Source organism: Hypomesus nipponensis, chromosome 25 (genome assembly GCF_054491055.1).
Source record: "Hypomesus nipponensis isolate SF chromosome 25, ASM5449105v1, whole genome shotgun sequence".
NCBI lineage: Eukaryota > Metazoa > Chordata > Actinopteri > Osmeriformes > Osmeridae > Hypomesus > Hypomesus nipponensis.
This window is the reverse complement of record NC_140385.1, coordinates 9,440,748-9,463,506: the sequence shown is the minus strand read 5'-3', so window position 1 is coordinate 9,463,506 and position 22,759 is coordinate 9,440,748. Positions and strand designations below refer to the sequence as shown.

The 22,759-nt window shown below is 43.3% G+C and overlaps 1 protein-coding gene across 1 annotated transcript in view; it reads left to right on the top strand.

Moving 5' to 3' along the window:
• The window catches only part of ptprda (protein tyrosine phosphatase receptor type Da), a 132,576-nt gene extending 119,819 nt beyond the window's left edge, over positions 1–12,757 (top strand). Inside the window, exons 28-34 of the mRNA XM_084690958.1 lie at positions 4,378–4,663; positions 5,956–6,134; positions 6,524–6,650; positions 6,750–6,875; positions 7,769–7,923; positions 8,615–8,750; positions 9,565–12,757. Of these exons, the coding sequence (XP_084547084.1) occupies positions 4,378–4,663; positions 5,956–6,134; positions 6,524–6,650; positions 6,750–6,875; positions 7,769–7,923; positions 8,615–8,750; positions 9,565–9,633 (1,078 nt within the window). The 3' untranslated portion in view covers positions 9,634–12,757. The remainder of the gene's footprint in view (positions 1–4,377; positions 4,664–5,955; positions 6,135–6,523; positions 6,651–6,749; positions 6,876–7,768; positions 7,924–8,614; positions 8,751–9,564) is intronic.
• Positions 12,758–22,759: the final 10,002 nt, after the last annotated feature.

Here is a 22,759-nt window from a genome sequence, read left to right as displayed (position 1 = left end):
TTTTGTTTTTATTTTTTTTACTGCAGTTTCCTTCACAACATTGGAAAGTTAACTTCAAAGTTGGTGAAAAATCTGCCAACGTGTTTTGATGAAGTCAAGTTGTCTGTTTAAAAAGATCAAATACATTTGTCCTTCTTCATTAACTGCAATGTTGACTGCAGTCTCCAGAGCATTTCACTAACTAGTTGAAAAGTGTGGCATGGACACTTAAACGAGGCAGTTTTCTTTGGTAACTATGCAAAACAAGTCACAAATTACTTAAATAAACCTAAAACCAAATTGTGGGTTTGAGGGTTACCTGTTATTTTTAACAGAGAGAGGGAAGACTCAGTCCATCTATTAGAATGTAATGTAGCTACACACAGTAGCAGACACTTAGATTTTGAATTGAGACACTCACATTCTGCTACACTCCCACACACACGTACACACTCAAAAATCCTGTCATTTGTAATGGCCCCTGGAGTTCAGGGAGCGGAATTAATTTGGCATGGTCAGACCAAAAATGGACTGGGCTTCAAGAGATATTGATTCAACTGCTTTGTTGTCACTCTGTAGATAGAGTGGACATTAGGAATTTGACAGTAGGGGGTCGTCACACATTTCTGTCCCACAAAAACCCATGGTCACTGTTACATTTCCCTGTCCTCCACCCCCCTGTGAGAGTCGCCAAAATCGAGGAACCATGATCAAAACCATAACCAAACCATTGCCTACGTGGGTCAGTACTGGGTCAAGGATTTCTCCCCAAAAACTGTAGACTTAAGTTGATCAGGAGTGAATTTCCGAGTATTTGCTGAAACACCTAAATCTTGTTGCCCAAATAATAGCTCTCCTAACTCTCAACAAAGCATGTAAAAAAAAACTATTGCCATGTTTCAACAGAGTCATTTATGTTGCACGTGCAGACTCTCCCAAGCCCGGTCAAGGTGGAGGTCTGCCAAGTTTTCCCCTCAGGAGCAGTGAAGACGGATGTTATTAAAAATACATTCATGTGTTCCCACTCGTAGAACTTTTTGCAAGGTGAGGTCATCTTTTCTCAAACGGGGGAGGCAGTATATTGTGAAAGCCACCCTTCCTCCCTCCCCATCGCCATCACCCCAACTCTACCAGCACCGCGGAGCAGTAAACTGAGTTCTGGGCCTCCCAGTTTCAAGCGGTTTCTAACCCTGGGTCACATGCTGCAGGGATTCTATTGGGGACAGGTCTACCCAGGCGTTATGAGCGCTCAGCGGAAGTCCCTCTGACATGATTGAATGTCACTGGGATCGCGGGCCTTCTCCTCCGCTCAAATGGAAACAGGTGAAACTCTTGGCCCTGTGTCACACAGGTTGTTCCAATGGACTGTGGAAGAATTTAAGTGGCTCCGTTCACTCGCACAGAGATCGATGAGTTTGCTGGGCTTGGATGGCCCCTCGCTACATTACGTCGGCGCTTCAACCCTGGCGAGCTTTGATGTTGAGAAAAACGCCATTTCCGCAATTGTTGCCGCATCCCCTTGTCCCTTGTTTGGATGGACAACATGGATGTTTCCCTCATCGTCAAGGCCTGTGGTCGACCGATCAAGACGCTGCCTGTCTGAGCAGTGCAGCTGTAGATGTGGGCACGAGGAGGGAGGAGCTTTTGAAGAAAAGAGAGACAACCAGCCATCATCCTACGCAAACCTTGCTATCCGCGGGATGTCAGAGGTCCCGTTTTGAATCGCCCCCCCCCCCGGCTCGCTGCACAGTGAGGAGGCCCTGTCTACATTAACCCACGTCCCACGCCCCGGTCACCTGGCAAGGATTTCCTGTCTCCGCTCCCACAACACAGGACGAGGGTTAGACAGTGTCTGACAGGCAAACACACGAGTGTTACAGGAAACATCCAAGGAAGCCCCTCCCCCCGCCCCCACCCAAGCAGTTGTATGAGTGTATAGACGGGTTTCAGCGATGCAGCCCAATCATTGCTATTGTGCCCGATAGACAAGCAAAAATACAGTTGAATAAAAAGACACAATTGTAAAACTCGCTATGAAAATAATTATATGTCTAAATGTCATCATTATCAGGGATTCAATGAGCCGGGCAGGTGTGCAAGTTGGTACTGTACTTTGGGGGATTGTGTGTGTGTGTTTAATGGGTGAGAGGGTGGCTTGAGAGGTTGTCTGACAGAAATAGATTTGGTAACAATACACTTGTAATTGCTTTTACCGCTGTCCAGGTTTTATCTACTTTAGGCGGGTTGCAGCTGTATTTTACCGTGTAATTCTCCCCCGTCTATTCCCCAAACTCCGGCATACACGTTAGCCTGATGCTAATGTCCACCGACGTCCCAAGCAGCTGGCCGTGGCTGTCAGAGCAGCCAGTGTCAGGTCGTTAGCAGGCTAAGTCCACCAGCCCCTCGACTGCCAAACTCCCAGACACCCCCCTCCCCCACATTCTCACAGATAACGGGGGGGGGGGAAGCAAGCCAACTTGCGATGTCACCCACCCCACGCCAACAAAGCCTGCCTCTCCTCTATCTTTTCCGTCCACCCCGCCATCCCTCCAGCTCAGCGCTGTCACTCTGTCACTTGTTCTCTCGCAGGTCATCACTCTCCTGCGCCTGGGACTCGGACTGTAAAATCGGTTACGGATTGGAAACAGCTGGCGCACGGGGGAGAACCGTCTTTCCACCTCTCGGTTTTCCCCTGCGCTCAGAGGCGCTCCCAGACTTGGAAGTGATTCACTCTCCAAATATGCCTGAGATGCTTTCTCACAGTCCTCATTCCTATACACACACACACCAACTTAAACACACACCAACTTAAACACACACACACACACACACAAATACACTATGCCCCGTAAGTGATCCAGAAATGTACGTGAATATGGTAATTTCCTTAACCTCGAGCCAAAAGCCAGTATAAGAGTAAATCACAAAATCAATCAGCTCCCACCAAACATTTTAAATGCAAACGATATAATGATTTGTTTTTAGCGAACAGCCATGTGTCTTAATTTCCCCTCCTCACACAGTTCCAAAGCAGCATGGTACATTAACCAGACAGAGGCCTCCGGGGACCAACTCTCCTCCCTCTTGAGTTGTTTCTTGCCCTCCCTATTCTTTTTGTAAATTTTTACTGAGGTATAAATTGAAAAACAAATGCTCTTTCAGGAGAAGAATGCAGGGGAGCGAGGCACACACCTCGTAGGCACGTCAGCTTAATGGATTGAATAACCTATTTACTTTAGAGCGCGCAGCGCAAGGACTGTCTTGTCGATGCTCGACTCCGGAAGACAAACTGTCAGGCAGACAAGGAGTTTGAACCTCACTAATGCAGCTGAGTGAAACAGAGTGAAAAACAGAACTTCACAATGAAAGTTTGGATGGCGGTGAATTGATGTGTTGAAGCGTGTTGCTGTCATAACTCCTACTGCAGGGGGGGGGGGGTGTATTGGTTGTGAAAGCTGCTTCTGTGCAATCTTTCACTGTGGTATGCTATGTGTATGTTTATGCTGCATGTGTTCCTGTCAGACCTCCAAACAGAGTTTAAAGAGAATGATTTTGTTACGTCTCTGGCCTTTCGAAGCACTCTTTATTCATCGGCGCTAATGTAAAAATTCTCCAACGGGAGTCTTAATGAAGAGACCGGCCTTTCAGCGCCTCCTCAAAAGCCATTATGCCATTTTAGCGGAGAGCGCTAATCTAATGGTAGTAATTGAAGTCAGCTGCACTTCTCAGAAGTTGTCCAACAAATTTGCAGAGCTCTCAAAGTCACACACTCGCACGCGCAAAATGTGTGTGCGCCCTGTTGTGGTGAGGGGCTTTTGAGGGTTCCAGATAGAGGTTAAATGGCCTGGCTGAGCGAGTGATTAGCTCAGATGGACTGAAGGGGACAGACGGGGGGCAGAGGGAGGGAGTGCAGTGCCAGCAGAGAGCCCACCATGGCCAGAACCTCGCCTTCACTGCAGCTCTTCAGATTTGATTAAGCTCAAAGCCAAACGGTCATCCCCGCAGCGTCAACCTTTGGACGGGGACACCCCCCCAGCTCACTCTCACCTCTTCCTGGGCAGTGGTGGGGGGCTAGCCGGGGTGCCTGTAACCTGCCTTTCACCTCCATCACTTAACAGCAAACAGTGTGACACGTAAAGAGCTTACACTGTACATGGTGGAATATGGATGGTGGTGATGGGTCAGGTGTGGCAGTATAAAATAAATACATTTTTTTTTTTTTATGACACTCAATTGTCAGGTTTGAATCCAACCACGACGTCTTACGTTGCTCCTCAACCACGAACGCGAAAGCCCGCTCGAGAGCATGACTTGAAAACGAGACGAGCCAGCCGCTCAGGATCCGCACCTCTGACAGACCCTTCCTCCTCCCCTCTCTCCCCCCGTGTCCCTCCGCAGCGCCGGCGTGGGCCGCACGGGCTGCTTCATCGTGATCGACGCCATGCTGGAGCGCATCAAGCACGAGAAGACGGCCGACATCTACGGCCACGTGACGCTGATGCGCTCGCAGCGCAACTACATGGTGCAGACGGAGGACCAGTACGTCTTCATCCACGACGCCCTCCAGGAGGCGGTGACCTGCGGCACCACCGAGGTGCCCGCCCGTAACCTCTTCGCCTACATCCAGAAGCTGACGCAGGTCGAGGGCGGGGAGAACGTCACGGGCATGGAGCTGGAGTTCAAGGTGAGAAAGGGGGGTCGGGGGTCAGGCGATTGGTCTCCAGCCCCGTCTGGTGGGGTCACGCCATCGGAGACTCCTCTGCGGATCGAAGGGGGTGGATATCGACGTGATCTCCAGTTCATGGGGTCTCTTGGTGGAAGCCCAGGGCTCGTGCTGCCGAGCTCGACTGCTCAGCCTGTGGAGCTGCATGTGCTGCTGTGTCTGCTTGGGGGCAGGAGGGAGCATGGGGAATGAGGAGGAAATTGCCCCGTTAAAATAAATAACGAGGAACAGCATTGTGAGTCAGTATCTTTATGCCTCCAAGTTGGCCTGGGAAGGCCTGCAGCAACTATCTTTTCTTTTTGGCTTTTTACTCAAAGTTAGATTTGTGGTTAGACGTGGTTTCAAGTCAAGTCAGTCGACCACTTCTTCATAACGTAGGTCGCCCCCCAACCCGAGTCACATAAAGGCCCTGGCGTCATTGATTGGCCAATCTCAGTACCCCCCCTCCAGATGTCGTTTCCAGTTCCCATCAGCCTAGCGAGACAGCCTGGGGCCTGTGGTCGCCCTACCATTCCAGTTAGCAGCCTTCTGTTGTAACCCGACATGGGTTAAATGCCCCCTTCCCTGGGCTCTCCCCTTTCCCAACTCCTTCCTTCCCTTCCATAAAAACAAAACAAAAAGCGAGCTAGTTTTACAGCAAATGCTAAACACAGCCCCACACTCCACCCACCACCACCACCTCAAGACTAGGACTCTTGCCAAAGGGGGCTTTGAAACCCAGCTTGCATGTTCACTGAGCGAAGGGCTGCATGCACGGCTTCGCCTTGCTCGTCACGCGCCTCCTCCCCTGTTCAGTGATGGATGCTGATACCACTAAGAGATGATAACCAGGTTAGATTACCTGCTCTCCTGTCTACTCCAGGCTCCATCCAGCATCCATTTTCCCTTTTCATCACAACGCATGGCTTTTTTTTTTTTTTTTTTCTTTCTGCAAGGGCTGAGCATAGACAATAATCCCCTTGGTTCCCCTCAGCGTACTTAACGCTAATATGAAATATGTAACCACAGAAGTAGTAAACAGGATGGAATTTATATATTTTTTACTCAGAATATTTGGCAGCTCAGCACCATAATCCCGCGCAGGCTTCCCCCACCGCGGTACTACCATGATATTATTAATAGCTTTTACATCTTTATTTTACACAAGCCTTCTCTTTTAATATCAAGCGCTGGGTGGCAGAGGGGGGAAAGAAAGGGCTAGCGGCATTCACTCCATAGATAATGAGCTAACTCTCTTATCTCTCGCTCAACAGCGCCTAGCCAACACTAAAGCCCACACGTCGCGATTCATCAGTGCCAATCTCCCCTGCAACAAGTTCAAGAACCGCCTTGTCAACATTATGCCATACGAGTCGACGCGGGTGTGTCTCCAGCCCATCCGAGGTGTGGAAGGCTCAGACTACATCAACGCCAGCTTCATCGATGGATACAGGTAACCCTTGATTCTGTCTCCCGAATGACCAGAAATCAAATTTGACTGTACATACTGTATTCTGGAGAATTCCATCACTGGGGCATCTCACACATACCATAGCCTATCGTTTGATGACAAAACATTTAGTCGTTTTCAAAGGGAAGAGTAAAAGGGGGCTGAGCGGTTAGGGAATTGGGCTATTAATCAGAAGGTTGCCGGTTTGTTTCCCGGACGTGCAATGACGTTGTGTCCTTGGGCAAGGCACTTCACCCTACTTGCCTTGGGGGGAATGTGTCTGTACTTACTGCTCTGGATAATAGCGTCTGCTAAATGACTACATGTAAATGTAAAAGTGAGATACGCAATCGGGAAGCTCATTTTCATCCGTTTGGCTCTCATTCCCACAGGCAACAGAAAGCCTACATCGCCACACAAGGGCCCCTGGCCGAGACCACAGAGGACTTCTGGAGGATGCTCTGGGAACACAACTCCACCATCGTGGTCATGCTGACCAAGCTCCGAGAGATGGGCAGGGTACGCCGAGCAGCCGCCAGTCGTGGTCCCTCTGTGGACGTAGCTGCGCCCGTGGATGAAACGTTGGGCTGACTTTTGCCTCCTTTTTTTCCACTGCAGGAAAAGTGCCACCAGTACTGGCCAGCAGAGAGGTCGGCCAGATACCAGTACTTTGTGGTGGACCCCATGGCTGAGTACAACATGCCCCAGTACATCCTGAGGGAGTTCAAAGTGACTGATGCCAGAGTAAGTACGGAACGCCGGATCCCTGAATGAAGAGCACGTCTAGATTTGACGCCGCCGATGGTGGTTCCAAATTCCCCCATCTGTTTACATTATGAATCTTGGAAATCTCGGAAATCATAACTCAATTTTTTGGAGCCCCTGTGCAGGCCGTGCATTGAGTCCATAGTTTAAAATCCAGTTGATAGTTTAAGTGATGATTGACGGCGTCGACAGCAATAGTTGGCAAATCTTTTGACCCCGCGGTAGCTCCTGAACCAACATCTAGGCCAAAAATCCAATAATTGTGCATGGCGAACTGGGATTCCACAGATAAACATATTCATTTGCATATATTGGAGAGAATCATGACACATGTCAATGTGTAAAAACAAAATTGACGCCAGCGGCGCTGGGCTAACCGAGAGTCTTAATTCCATCAAAGGCTTACGCCGATAAATGGCGCAGGCTTCTCCTTTGTAGTGCGTGTTAACCGTGTTCCTCAGTAGGATGGCTTCCCTTATCAAGGGGATACAATATCACTTAAGTAATGCACACCCTCAAAGACCAGCTCTTCAACAGCCTGGCACACGCAACACATCAAAGGAATTCACGTCGTTAGTATTCATGTATTAATACATTCAGGTGCAAACGACGGATATCTTTAGTAACAAACCCGCTTTCTCTGGCGCTTTAAACTGTGTGCCTTTTGCTCCCCCCGTTCTCCTGAGACGCTGATACATTTGACTGAGAAACACCAGAGTTGTTATGTGAGAGTTTGACGATCGTTCCGGAAAGAGCTGTCGTGGTCCTGCTGTTGGGCTGCCTTGACATCCTAGCTCGTACTTTGCCTTCTGACGTCGTGTTTAAGTCCTCATCACAGTTTCTCTTTCTGGGTGCTTCTTTCCATTTCCCAGGACGGACAGTCAAGGACGGTGAGGCAGTTTCAGTTTACAGACTGGCCTGAGCAAGGAGTTCCAAAATCGGGAGAGGGCTTCATTGATTTCATCGGCCAAGTGCATAAAACGAAAGAGCAGTTTGGCCAAGATGGGCCTATTTCAGTCCATTGTAGGTAAGGAGCTGAACGCTAAGACGATAGCCTGTTTTCAATGTGATCGTAAGTAAAGAAATAACATGGTAAGCTATTACGTAGTTTGGGATAGAAGGTTCTGCGAAATAACTCAAATGTAATAGTATTAAGATATAATAATCACAATAATGATTAGAATAAGAATACATTTGAATTGAAATGCGCCTTTCTTGAACTCAAGCTGCTACAGTAAAGTAAACAATACAATAATTAAACATAATATACAATAACAATAAGAACAGATACAATTAAAAACCTAATTTAAAAGGTACGTTTTAAGCTAATTCTTAAAATGGCCGGGCAAAGGAGCATTTCTGATGGTAGTGAGTTCAACAGCTTAGGAGCAATGCATGAGATGTCAGAGCACACTTTCCTTTTGAGCCCCCAAGGACGCTTAAAGCATTAAGCTTTCTTTGTAGTGGAAACAATACTACAAGCTTTGCTTTGATCCTTCAGAGATGAGAGATATATCCAGACTTTAAATGAACGTTGCCTAGTGCTTATCTGGTGTAAATCGTCAGTGAATGGAAATTAGCATGTGTGTGTGTGTGTGTGGGGGGGGGGGGGGCAGTGAAGATGAACAAGGAAGAACAACTGTAAATAAGTCTAGACTGGGTTGTCATGTGTTTGTCCACTAACTAACAGCACTTTGATGACTTTTTTTTTCTCCCAGTGCGGGTGTGGGTAGAACCGGAGTTTTCATCACCCTCAGCATTGTCTTGGAAAGGATGAGGTACGAGGGTGTGGTGGACATCTTCCAGACGGTGAAAATGCTCCGGACGCAGAGACCAGCCATGGTGCAGACAGAGGTGAGATTTACATTAACTCATAGATTGTTTACGTCCTGACTTACTGAGGCTCCTCACTCCATGATGAGTCCAGGCTTTCAAAAATGCTCCTGGAGGGAAGCTTTTTTCCTGCATGTCCTCTCTCTCTCCCTCTTTCTCTCTTTTTCTCTTTTTCTCTTTCTCTCTTTCTCTCTTTCTCTCTCTCTCTCTCTCTCTCTCTCTCTCTCTCTCTCTCTCTCTCTCTCTCTCTCTCTCTCTCTCTCTCTCTCTCTCTCTCTCTCTCTCTCTCTCTCTCTCTCTCTCTCTCTCCCTCCCTCCCTCCCTCCCTCCCTCCCTTACATTTCTTGTCTCTCTTCATTGCATCTGTTCAAATAAAGCAGAAATGCCTGAGATATACATACAAAATATAATTAAAAAACATCTCTAGTTTGTGAGCGGGCCTATCATTCATACCTGCCGTCTGACCTCCATGTTGTCAAATCAAAACATTGCGTCTTTCTGTTGTCATTCATTAAAATATCCCACTTGCCACCGTCATCTAAAAAGTTGAGAAACTACACCTAGATCAATAGGAGAGGCAAACAAAAGCTTTCAACTAACTTGCTGAAATTGATTAGAACAGCAGTCTTCTGCCCTGTTGGGTTTTGAAATCCCTTTATCTAATTTCAGAACCGAGGCGAATACAAAAAAAATCATAATGAAATTTGAAAAACAATAGAACAGAGACCAGTGGAAGACAGCCAGTATTAATGCATATAGATAGTAAGACAGAGTGAAAAGACTACAGTGATATACTGATGAGGAGGCAATGTGACCCACATTTCTTTCTCCACAGGATCAATACCAGTTCTGTTACAGAGCTGGTTTGGAATATCTGGGAAGCTTTGATCACTATGCAACGTAGAAGTCCCTTGACAGAAGGAAAAGCAGAGAGCCCTTTGGCAGTATGAACCCCAGCGAGCCTCTCTACTGAGCCATAATTTCCTGCTTGAGAAAGTACTTCTAAACTCCTAGCTAACGACTCATTTAAGTGTTGGATGTGAGACGCGAAATGTCAAAAAAAAATATTTACGATGATTCCAGGAGGACCAATTATTTCCCAAACCCATAGACCTCACCCTGGGACAGAGGGTGACAAGGGGATCCAGACTGTTGAAGCATCCAATGGAATTATTTTTTTTCTGTTGCTTCAAGGATTCACCATGGTTCACAAAAACTACAAGACACAAAGAAACAACTGAAAAGATGACAAACAATAAGAGAATTGACAAGTAATGCATCAATGATTACGAACCCTTACGAGAGGCATTGGAGGCACACAGAATGGCTATAAACTTGATGCACATTGTAAAGAGATATTTCTGTTCCACAATCAACTACACACAGACACCCCATCAAAAAGAAGACACCAGTGCTTGGTCCACTATGAAAACAGGACAAAACTAAAGTAATAACGATTAAAAACCCCGTTTCCTGTCACAATGTCCATCATTTAACAATAATGGGGGAGGGTATTGTTAAAAGATATATGAAACAGATTAAGCTTATTGATTTAGTTTTTTAGTACTTTATTATACGCCTAATATGTGCTTCTTTTTGAAACGTGTGAATGTATTCTTTTTTTTCTTTCTTTTTTTTTTCTTTTTATTTCTTTTTTTTTTTTTTTTACAAATGGATCACTTGATGAAATGATACAAAGTAATTGGGTACTGTTTTTTTGTTTTGTTTTAAGCTTAGAACTGTTATCATGCAGAGACATTTTGCTCCCAATGATTCTTGCTCTTTTTGGTTTGTTTCTTTCACACTCGGCAGTCCTGTATTCAAACTGCAAACCTTTTGGACTTTGTTACAGGGTTTATGTTCTTTTCGATTATTTTTCATTTTGTCCATGATCACATACACAACTTAAGTTCAACCATGGAAAAAACTGGGGCTTTGTGGAATCAACAGGGATGCGCAAAGTATGAAGTTGCTGCTACCGATTATCTTAGTTCTTCCATGTTAGAATGATGATAATGAGATGAGACCCTGATGAATTAGCTATACATGATTATGTTTGATACAATAGAAGATTAACATATAAAGTATATATAAATGAAAGTGCTAATATAAAATATATTATAAATGTATTGGTATAAAGTACATAATTAATGATTATATATGAATTGATGGTACATGAAAGCTTCCACGTTGAGATTTCTGTGCTATGGGGGAAATGAAGAGATTTTTCACTGGAATGCACATCAGTAGAACAAAATCGTATTCTGATTCGGTGCATCTTTTCTTGTGCAATAAATAGGTGTATTATACATAGGGTTCATGTGGATACCTTGTTAAGTCATGACAATGTTGTTCTCTGAGTGAGTTGTTGAAGTGGGAATGTCAAGTGTCACTCAAAACATCAACAGTGCATATAGATACACTCATACAGCCTATAGTTTCATACAGCAGGTCGCTTAAGCATCGTTCCATACAATAGGGCAAGGTACAAAGACATCACTTTTTTGAGGTTTTGAAACACTTCACATGTTATCATTTTGCATTTAGAGTGCCTTATATTTATGCCTGTTTTTGTAATATTCATTTAACATAATGTATTATTTTGAGTAGGCCATGAATATAGTATTACTGTATTTAATTTTCTTCAGAAGTATTCATTTGTTACATTATGAGATTATATATGCAAATCCTTACATTGCAATGCTCCTCTTTTCATTTTATGTGGCCTTATTGTGGCTGAGGTAAAAATAACAAAAAAACGTCCATGTAATTCACGACCTTCACACAAATTCAATAGCATAGCATGAAACAATTTCTATGTTAGAGATTAATGACCATCCCTTCCATTGGACTCTTTTCCTGTGTATACATGTCAAAGACACAGACATGTAGAGATATAAAAAAAACTGCTATCAACAATTCTTTTAAATCCCAACACTAAATGAGTACATGATGTCTAAACTCACAACTACAAAGATGCAGCATAGTGCATTAGACACACAATTAGTGACCAACACACTTTGAGATCTGCGATACTCTCCTGGCCACTCCAAAGTAATTGGTGCGGCCTCTATTGATATAGAAACCCTAACAGTTGAGAGCAGTTTTCAGTGTAGGATCTAACAACCCAGAGTCTATATTTCGGACACCTATTTACCCTGACTCTTTCAGCTTTGTGGATGTGCATTCCAGGAGCTTTCTTTCCCTTGTTATTTCAAGCAGCTAAATCTTTGTTTCGTCTTTTTTTTTTGTTCATTGCTTATTAACCATTTTTTGTACTCCTTTTTCATAACATTAAGGTATAAAGTGCTATTATTTAATCTCATTGTGGTAAATGCCACTTTTGTATTTAGTTCAGCAGTCTGTGTTCATTAACTGACTTCACAATATGTGTTTTCCCATTTTAATCTCTTTTTTTCACATGCATGGAGAAACATTGCAGAGTGGCCACAGTCGGCCTAGTAGGAAGATTTGCACTTTCTATATCTTTGTACTATGCACTGCCCTATTGATTCTAAACCCAATAATATATTACTTGAACCCATCTGTAAGAATTTCCTTAATCGTTCACTTTGTGTGTATGTAAATAACACAAAAAGGTAAAGACAAAGACAAAAAAAAGTTTGTGCGAAAAAGAGCATCCATTCTGGTGCCATGGTTACTCAAACAGACGAGTTCTGAAATCTGTCCCAACCATCTGTTATCGTGGCTTCGCCATTCAAGCTTGGAGTGTCATTACAGAAATAAACGTGTTCTCTGCTCTCTATCTATCTCTCGTCTGGATGCATAGACTGAAATTAATTAATGAAATTGTAAAAAAAAAAAAAGGCTTGTTAAAAGAAATCATACAATTACCTCTGATTAGTTGTAAGCGTAAACTGTTTTTTTCTGAATGAAAGGGGTGCTTTTTATTTTCTTACTTAGGTTACATTGGTGGCGAAAGAAGTCTGTATGAAAATCAGTTCTTTGCTGACACAAGTTCCATTTGTTATAAATGAATTCTATTAAAAAATGTCAGTGTTATGCACCATAGTGTCCCTTTTTTCTTTCACTTGTCATTGACTTTGAAAGACTGATGAGGCAGTTATACCGTCCACTTGCTGGGTCAGAAATAATATCCATAGTTCCCCTGTCAAAGGAAAATGGAGCCTCATCAGGTCCTGATAGATTTCCATTGTGCAATTACTGTAGCATTGACGTCAGTGAACCTACACCAATATTGGTCACTCTCCAATTGTATTCTTCATCTGGAAATCCAGACTGCCTTTTTTTGATCAAATGGACATGTTTTGGAAAATGTTGCATCTGAAAATCATAGCAGAAAGCTGTGGATACTGGCAACAAATTATGTTACACCGACATAACTTTGTTTTTCTAGATATATTATTATTATGTAACATAATATTGTAACATTTCACTTGTTTCATGATACGCTTTCAGTTTATAAGGTTTGTCTGTTTTACAGTAAGTGAATCGTTAACAGTATTTCACAAACTATCACACAAGCCATGATGAATTGGATCAATGGGATGGCAAAGTCACCATGGCAACGCAAACTTTGACTCTTTTGCCACTTCGCTAATGGAAACTGTTTGGAAATCAATACATGTTGGCCTGGAGAACTCATCCAAGGTAAGATTATGAGGAGTTGAATCAGAAAATTGTCTTCACACCAGATAAGAAAATGTCATTCAGCCCTGTACAAGAGATAATGGGAACTGTCAAGTCTGACAGTGTATCCAGGATAAATCATCTACAGGGGGTTTACAAAAAGAAACCGAGAGGTACCAACCCAAGCTTTACACAGTATTACTGTACATATAGCACTTTTGAAGAAGAAGAATTAGATCCCTAGTATATGTTTAACCCTCGAAACTGTGACATTGATTTCAAATAGTATAGTGGCACAAGGGAATAACAGAATATAATAAATAGATGGTGCACAGGCAGTGAATATTGTAGATGTCATTTGAGTACTCTTAATATAGTTGACAGTATATGCTTGAGTCTTGTGCCCCTAGAGATACAGTTCAAATACTAATTCTGGTATCTGTGAAAACTTTCGACTGATTATAAAATCGACACGTGTCACTGACAGAGGATTCTGGGTAAATGACAAAGCAACGATATGGCTTGATAAAATAAAAGGTCTAGGTTTAATACCAGACTGGGTACTTGTGTGGATTAAAGTCCATCTGCATACCATAAAATATATAATTCTCCTTATTAAAATTGCAAAACACTGTTGGGGAAAGTATTGTCTCTGCCATCAGAAAAATTATTGCTACAACTTGTTTTCCAGAATTAAACGGAAATTAGCTAAATTGGATTTTCATTTTGTTTAAATAAATATGCCAGCCTGAATGTCAGCTTTACAGTGAGATGGTGATAACTTACAAGAAAATAACAAAGTCTGCCGCCTGAGTCATTGTCCTCATGTTTCTCTTTTCACTGAAGACTGCATTTCAGAGCAACCAGCAGCTGTTTCATTTTTGTTCGTCAAGATTCAGCAAAATGGTAAAATCAACCAGCCAATCACAACTCCCCATGTAAGTTATTTCTCATTTATCTGTTCTTTAACAAAGACAGCTTGCCATGCTCCCCTGGCGCTCGCCCCAATCTCAAATTTGGATGGCAAGATTTGATTATTTTCAAGCTTCCTAGTCAGAGTTAATAGCAGCATTGGCAGCAGCATGGTTTTGTAAATGTATAGGTTTGTTAGTTAGAACATGAGAGAGGATCTACTTTAAACTCTCGAGGGAAAACACTTTTATTAAAAGAGTGCTCTCCTCATCTCATGACAGCTGTGCTTTGACAAATCCTCACTTCTGCAGCTGGCAATGAAATAACATAATTTCCTACGTCACCCACTGGAACACGCTGGTAACCGAAGACATTGATCTTCTCTTATTAATATGACCTGACCTCTAACAGGATGTCTCTTTCTGTTTCAGAATGTGAGTTAACAGCAGCCAGATGGGGCTGCTGTTAACTAACGTTGTCTAACGTTCTGCTTTTCCTCATATTCAGATTAGGACCCGATTTGTATCTGAATCTGACAAGACTTTGAGAGCCACCCCCTGTCAGTCCATCTCCAGAGCCGCTTTGTACTTTGGATGTAGCCTCCGGCACGCAAATTCACCAACTTCTTCCGGGACTCGTCTGTCAGATTCTGCAACCCTTGATTAAAACATCTTGATATTCGGTGTGTGTATTGTCGACAGCCAGTGAGTCTGGATCTCTTCCACATCTACTTGCATTATTTTACAGTAGGAAACCTAGGATTCATCAAGTCAGGGGTCATCTCCCCATCCGTACAGTGACTTTTCTCTAATGGAAAAGATAACAGCCAAATCTCCACATCCTACACAGCGGACTTTGAACAAAGGAGACGAGCAGAAAACAAAGTCTCGGAGGTATTAGCTTCACTGGACTGAAGGAACAATGCAGGGGGAGCGATTGTATCAGGCAAATGAAATGGACAGCGGGACCCTGGGGGCTCCCTCGTCCAGAAATGGAGGAGCCTCTCGTTCAGCGAGGAGACAGGCTCCATGCCCTGGAGTAGGCTGATGATCACATTACATACGGGATCTTCCAACGACTGGACTCCAAGCTCAGTGGAGATAGACAAGCGCAGATAAGAGCTGACACCGCACCCGATGCTACACCGCGTGTGCATGCACATCGCATTACACCCCATTCAAGGCTGAGGGAAGCTTCGACCTTCAAGTGATTGTGAAGAGAGCAGATATTTGCTGCATAACTGCATGTGGGGACACTGCGGATACTGTACTGCGGTCGAGCAAACTCTCAGCACCGTAAAATCATGGTATCGCCCGATCTGTTTTCAGATTGCACCGTCTATTCATCATATTGACTGAATAATCTTTTGTTTATGTTTGAACTATAACTGTTCTAGTTGAGATGGCTGGGTGGGATGCAGCATCAAATTAACAGCGGCACGGTGCTAGAAGGAGGGGAAAGACCTGAAGGTTAATTTCACTTCCGCAGCAACTTAGCCAATATCCCTCCCCAGATCTCAACCTCTATGGACCTGCCATCTGTCTTTGCCCCCACCCCACCCCATCCTACCACAACACCCCACCCCAGCCGGCCTCTGGGCCAGTTACCTCATCCATGCTTGTTCCCGTCTTCCCATCCTCAGTGCGCTAACATCCATCCACTAATGACCTAGGGCTATTGCTATCCCAACAGTAACTATGTACATAGGAAGGTAAGCAATACATATCCGGGTCAGAGGTTTGGAGGTTCTGTTATATTTACTAAGTGAAGGCCTCACATTGGCGACACCATAATCCTAAAGTGCTTAGCCGAATTCAAGTGCCAATGGCACTTGGACAGGAACAGGAATTCATACAGCATTGTGTGGAATTAAATTTAACCATGATTTTTATTAAGAGGTTGGCTGGATAATTCAAATCCACTTTAAGGTTATGAGGTAAATTACACCTCTGATATCAGTGACCTTTTATAATCAGCTGACAGAAAAAAATATTGTCTAAGTAAGTATGATGTCCACAACACACATCAATTATCCTGTCAATGAAGTTGGGAGCAGAGGAATAAAAAAGCAGGAAAATATGATTTACGACAAGTTTGACAGCTTTCTTTGCCATGTCTAGCAGTAATGCTCATTCCACATCCGCCTGCAATCCCTTCCCACTCCACCGCCGTGCAGTGGGTAAGTGAACACACAGCTTTCTGGACTCAAGGTATATTTTTTCATGACCTCCTAGGACACAGTGTCAATTATTCTCAGTATTACTGTGTGGAGGACTTCATTCCGCTAATCAAAATAAATGGCCAGGGCAGCAGAAAGTGAATGAAGCTAAGCCCACTATATTCCTTCGAGGAGGAAGTGGGGGAGGGGTCGGCAGCAAACAAATCCATTACCACGAGGTAAACAGGAGGCATCAGCACTTTTGGCGTATTTCAATGACTCTGGCCCATGACCACCCCTCCATAGGATTCCTCTATTTTGACCTGGAAGGCCGATAGGCAAAGTGCTTTTTCCCCACAGTCAATCTTACATAATACAATATGTTGATAACATTTCTCATTGCTTCTGCATGGGCCCAAAATGTCTGTGAATAACTCACTGTAATGAGAAAATGTGGTTTTTATTCATTTAATGGGGCAAACATGGAGGAAGAGTAAGTTCAAACTTGTATGCAACGCTGTAATGCAGGCTTAACCAACTCCTGGAGGGGGTGGCAGAAAATGTAATTAAAATTAACTGTCACGAAAATATAATTTTTTCAACAACTTTTATAGTAGTTTCTCAGGGGTGTGTTGGAGTGTGTGTAACATAAGGTAACAGTGAACACAGCTCTACCAAGATCTAATTTTTTCGAGGTTTCGTCCAGTGTCCATCTCTGTGTATCTTAAATACACATTTTTCAATGCTGAAAGACAAAATGGCAAATAAACCAAATGTACACTAATGTTTGACCTCATTGATTTTACATGTGTATAATATCCATGCTATTGGTTGAAACAAGAGTTACAGTACCAGAATTATTTAAAATGAATCAAAGGTATTAATATTATCCAACCAGTGTTACATGAACACAATTCTAGTACAACACAGAAGTGCTTTAAGTGACTACCAATTGTGACTACCAACAGCACAATTTTTTGTTGTTGTTGCATTTATACAAAGCATGTCAGGACTGTTCTGTTTTGCTAGGCATTTGAGAGTATGTTCACAGGCAAAACTTGTTATTGACTGACACCTCATGGCTGACAGCCACATGTGGTTGTACACTGATAGCCAGCCATTAGTACTGTACATCTAGTACTGCATATCTGCTATGCCTGTCTCCTCTCAGGGTATTAGACCAGAACCAACACTGTGGTAGCAGCCATTAAAAGTTTGGCCTAAAAGAACAACCAGTCGTCAAACAGCCATAAAGAAACCTTGGTCTAAATGAACCACTAGTGGTGTAGCCATCAAAGGCAAAGGGCTGGAAGTACCCTGCCCAGCACACAGTTGGCGGCAGATTCCATTTTGTGCTCCAGGCAGGGGTTCCACCTGAAACATTATAAACGGAGGAAATTGCTGTGTCATTTAAAACACATTTGGTGGCACCTTCCTCAGCACGCCTACGTTTTTTTCCGCAGGGTGATGAATTCTCGGTGACACGAAAAGAGGTTTCTTATTAAGTGCAAGCTAATGACTGTGCGGCCATCACCACTGGCCCCTTGAGTTGGCTACTGAGAGCCGTGAACATTAGCTTCCGATACGCTGGGATGGGACAACATTAGAGTATGAGGAAGCATTAAAGCACAGTTGGAGGAGGACACAGCCTATCTGTTGTCCTTTTGGCCCTTTAGATGCTTTGTTATATGACTGTGGGCACTGGTTAAATTGGTATTGTTTGTTGTGTATTCTTCCTCCCTTTCTCTGACTTTTAAAATTATAACACCTGTTTAGAGGTATACTTCAAAACCTATATAATGATTATAACTTAGATTTAAAACAGCGGTTGGGCATCGAGGTTGGTTATTAGGATATTTCTGGAGGATTCACAGAATGACCTACAGTAATTACCCTTGCATCTGCGTAGTCATAGAAGGCACCATCATAGCCACGCCCACATTTATTTAATGTTGGAAGCAAGCATGGGAGCAGTCATCTTGAGCTAGTTTTAAGTAGAAATTGTTTGTTCAGGGCAATTAAACCATCTTGGAACACGGTTTGATAATCTTCATACACAATTTACTTCAAGTGAAGATCATTTGGATTGATAAGGACATGGACTATTCATACAGTTTACTGGATTATAAAGAGATTTCCTCAATTGGAAAACATATTTGGACCACATGGAGCTGAATGTTTTGACCTGAAGATGTCTGGTAAGTCATTTTTATCTGCTGGATTGTAATGGCCTGTTTGTGAGTTCTTTCAGGATTCAGACTTTTTCAATTCTGAATGTTCCCTGATTGTGACCCAATTCAGTTTGAACTTACTTTGATTTTATTCTCATGTAAATGACATGTGGGCCTTTTGTAACAGAACAACAAAACATCTCTATCATCGTCTTTCTATCTATATATCTGAATATAATTCATTGTTTGAAAGTGATTGCTTTTACTGGTACTGGGTAACAAACAGCGTTAGTGTCTTTTCCATTGAAACATCTTTACTTTGCTCAGGTGTGGTATTCCCTAATTGGAGCCACCTCGTTAGTCAGGATTTGTTTCACCTGGGCTAAACTTGCAGGCGAAGAAGGTCCTCCAGCTCCACTGGGAGAAAGATGATTGGTTGACTGTTGTTTTACCTCATGTTTGTTCATTGGGTGTCGGGCTGAATACCTCCATTTTGGGGTTTTCCTTTTTTTGCTTGACTGAGACTTGAGGCTTTGTGCTCTTGGTTGTTTTTCTTTAGTGGATCCAATTTAGTTGTGGGTGTTTATAGTGGATGTCTGTCAGAAGCTTTAAAGTTAATTGCTGTGTAACCATTAGCATGCACTGCAACAGGTGTCTCTCAGACGATTTTTAAACCCTCATTTGTATATTTGTGTTTGAGTGATGAGTTGTTAAGCTTCCTGTGTGTTGATCTGATGTTCTCAGAACATTAAAACATCTTAACTGAACTACAAACTCTTATCAATGGTGGTGGATAGATACATAGAGAATAAACGAACTTATCAGGGAAACAACTTAGACCATAAGGGCCTGGAGAACCCCAGTTGAGGACTTTTTGTAAAATCCAAGAGGCTATCAGGAAGCCTAGTCTATTAGAGGTAAAAGGCCCGTAGAGAATTTAGCAATTTAGTGGGGGATTGCTCATTTAAGCCACCATTACCTTAAATAAAATTATTCTAACAAACAAACGAGTCCAACTATTACTACAGCTTAGTGAAACTAAATAGGCTTATGCATTTCTAAGTTAAAAGAAGCCCCTACCCCTGGTAGTTCATCTAATAAAGAGCTGGATGGAGTCCCTTGAGAAAAGGTAAGCAGAGAGAAGTAGATGGTTGACTGGAATTGCTTAGGGCCATACAAGAGCATTTAACCATCAGAGATTAACTATCTTATTCCCACTAGTGGCCACTGTGTCCTGGTGCCTTGGGGAAGAGAGATACTGGGCTGGTGGGGGGGGGGGGCTGTGTGAAGGGAGGATAAGAGGACTAAAAGAGAGTTGTGGTTGACAGGGTGTCAGAGAAAAAGGGGGAAGAAATAAGGATTGTGACAGAGGCAAACTTGACTCATGGAATTGTTTATTAACATAGACAAGAACTCCTCTACATTGGCGCTGTAAACTGTTGATGGAATCATCTATATTTCTAAAAGTGTACCTTTTGCTGAGAGCTCACCCCTCCTGAAAGACATTTTTTCCCTCTTGATATGTAACTACCTTATACTGGAAGGCGTCTCTAAGCCCAAACAGACACAAAGGTGTAACCTCTGGCCATTCATCCCCAGCCTGCACTGTGGGCTTGACATTTTAGACAGTTGCAGCGTGTTAGCATTTATGGCATTATAGCCACTTCCAGAGGCACTGATGTTGTAAATATATATCGCTTAAAGGAGCATGTGGCTCTCAGTAACACTTTTGATACTGTAATTTCATTAATTCCTCTTACCCCGGATGAATTGTGGGTGCAAGGAGGGAGGCATTAACACAGATGGAAACCACCATTTGTAGTAATTAGATACACCACAATGACTATCATAACCAGCGGCTGTTTGGTACATGTTCTTGAGGCACGATTCAAAGGTTTTTAACAAGACTCCCAAGTCTGTGTTGGGTAGATAGATGTTCAGTTTTGTTGAATTACTTCACACGCTAGCTACTGAAACAAATATCCACTGAAAGCAGCCCATTTTGTGATTTGTTTTGACAACGTCAAAAGCAATCACCATTTTTCAAGTAAGCAGTCTAATCAATCGGAATCCCGCAGATGGGAGCAGAGGAAAATCAATACCCTTCAACATGACTGTCGATGATCATTTAAGAACATTTGGTCCAAATATTATATTCTTATGGAGGACGGGCACCCCTGTGGTGGGCAAGTTTCTGGAACGCACGGCGGCACCTCGAAGACATCAGAACAATTAGGACCGCCTGGCACGCAAGCGGACGCCATCCTATGAGCACCGCTGAGTTGTTTATGATGCCAACAGCTTGCATCGCAGGCTTCCACAGATCTCCGTCTGAGCGGCTCTCCCTTTGTGGAAACGGAGAAAATGAGAGGGATGGAGGGATGGGGGGAGGCAGAGTGAGGAGCAGACCAGCACAGCGTCTTCTGTTTCTCTCTTCCTTTCAGCCCCCCCAGCCCATTCTTATTGTCTCCCTCTCATTCTCTCTCTCCTCTCTCTCTCCCTCGCTTCCTCTTTTTTCTCTTTCCCTCCCTCTTTTTCCCTAAATCTATCCCTCTCTCTTTGCCTCCCTCTCTCTTCCTCTCTCTAACTCACTCTTTTGCTATCTCTCTCCCCCCCCCCCCCCCCCCCCCCCCATTCCCCCATTGAATTCATCTTTCTGTTTCTACTGGAGGTAGTACAGAGAGTTCTAAACCCTTCCTTTCACCACAGGAAAAACAACACTGACCTTAGGATGCATAGCAGGATAGAACTGGAAAATGGTGGCTCTCCTGCTCGCCAAGGCGAGGAGGAGGACGGGGGGGGGGACATCCTGGATTAGCTTAATTGAAGTGTCAGCCTGAGAAAATAGTGGATGGGCTGGGGTTAATGTCTGGGTAGCAGAAGCTCTTCTTGGCTATGATGAGCTATCTGGCTGCAGAAACAGGCCGCAAGTTTTCAGGGGGTGGTTGGGGGGGGGGGGGGGGGGGGAGGGTTGTATCATGTCCTGCCAGCCTGTGAGGGTGCAAATGACAAATCCCCAGCCATTAATATAATCATTGCACAGGGATGGCAAGGTGGATGATGCAGGCAAGGTGGATGATGCAGGCCAGGCAATTACCTAATACCATTAACCGATCAAGTGAATGATTTGACTCATATAGTTGTGTTCCGTTTAAATCATTTGAATCCAGCTTTTCTCATGAGAAAATGCTGTCCTTGCTCCCGTTGGTTGATTATCTTATGCTCGTTGTTTTGTGCCAGGCAAAGACACTTTTGTGTTTCAAGTGTTTCCTTCTACTAGATACATTATGTAATGTAGGTAATGTCCTCCAAAGCTTATTTAGGGAAATCCAAGGTAAATACATATCCAAATATAAAAGAAATGCAATTTCAACAGGAAAAATATGATCTCCTACGTAACATGCTCACTAGCACATACTACTGAATGTTATTTTATATCTTTATTTATTTTAGCAATAATGCAACTGACAGTAAATTCCCAAAGTTGGCCAGTAACTGCTCTTTCAGTCTCATTTTGTGCTAATTGAAACATAATGTAAGTGTGAGACTGAAGCAGCTATGAATAAAAACTGTGCACACGAAAAAGCCGAAGGCTACAAGCATCAGCCCTCAGGTAAAGTCGACTTGTAGAAGAAGTACAATTTCCTCACTAAGTATACACTTGGTCATGGAAGGGCTGTTATTGAGCTGTCAAGGTATGACCCTAAAATGAATACCTTAAGCATGTCTCACTCTGCTACAGTAGAATCTATAATAGTCTTCAAAGCTTTCACGGCGCTTTCAAGAAAAAATGACCACACAAGATGCAACTACTATGACAACACTGTAAAGCATTGAGTGACTTTGTGTGATTTTTCATTTAATTTAAATGGTCACTTTCCCAGCTCCAAGCTTCTGTGACGGTCGTTTATCCCAAATGCCTGTCCTTGAGATTGTAGAGTGTTGTTAGTTGGATACCTGTACCCACTCACAACTACCTTCATACTGTCCTGTACAGTATGTCATTGAATCCAGTTAATTGGTAGCACATGGCATAGCCTACATGTCTTCTTGCAGTGTCACAATCAACTGAGTAAAACACATGGGATTGTGACATTTCTCATTTTATAGGAGATTGAATGGACAGTCATTTCCTCAGTCTTACAAGTTTGTTTAAACCAAGTATAGTCTGAAAGGAA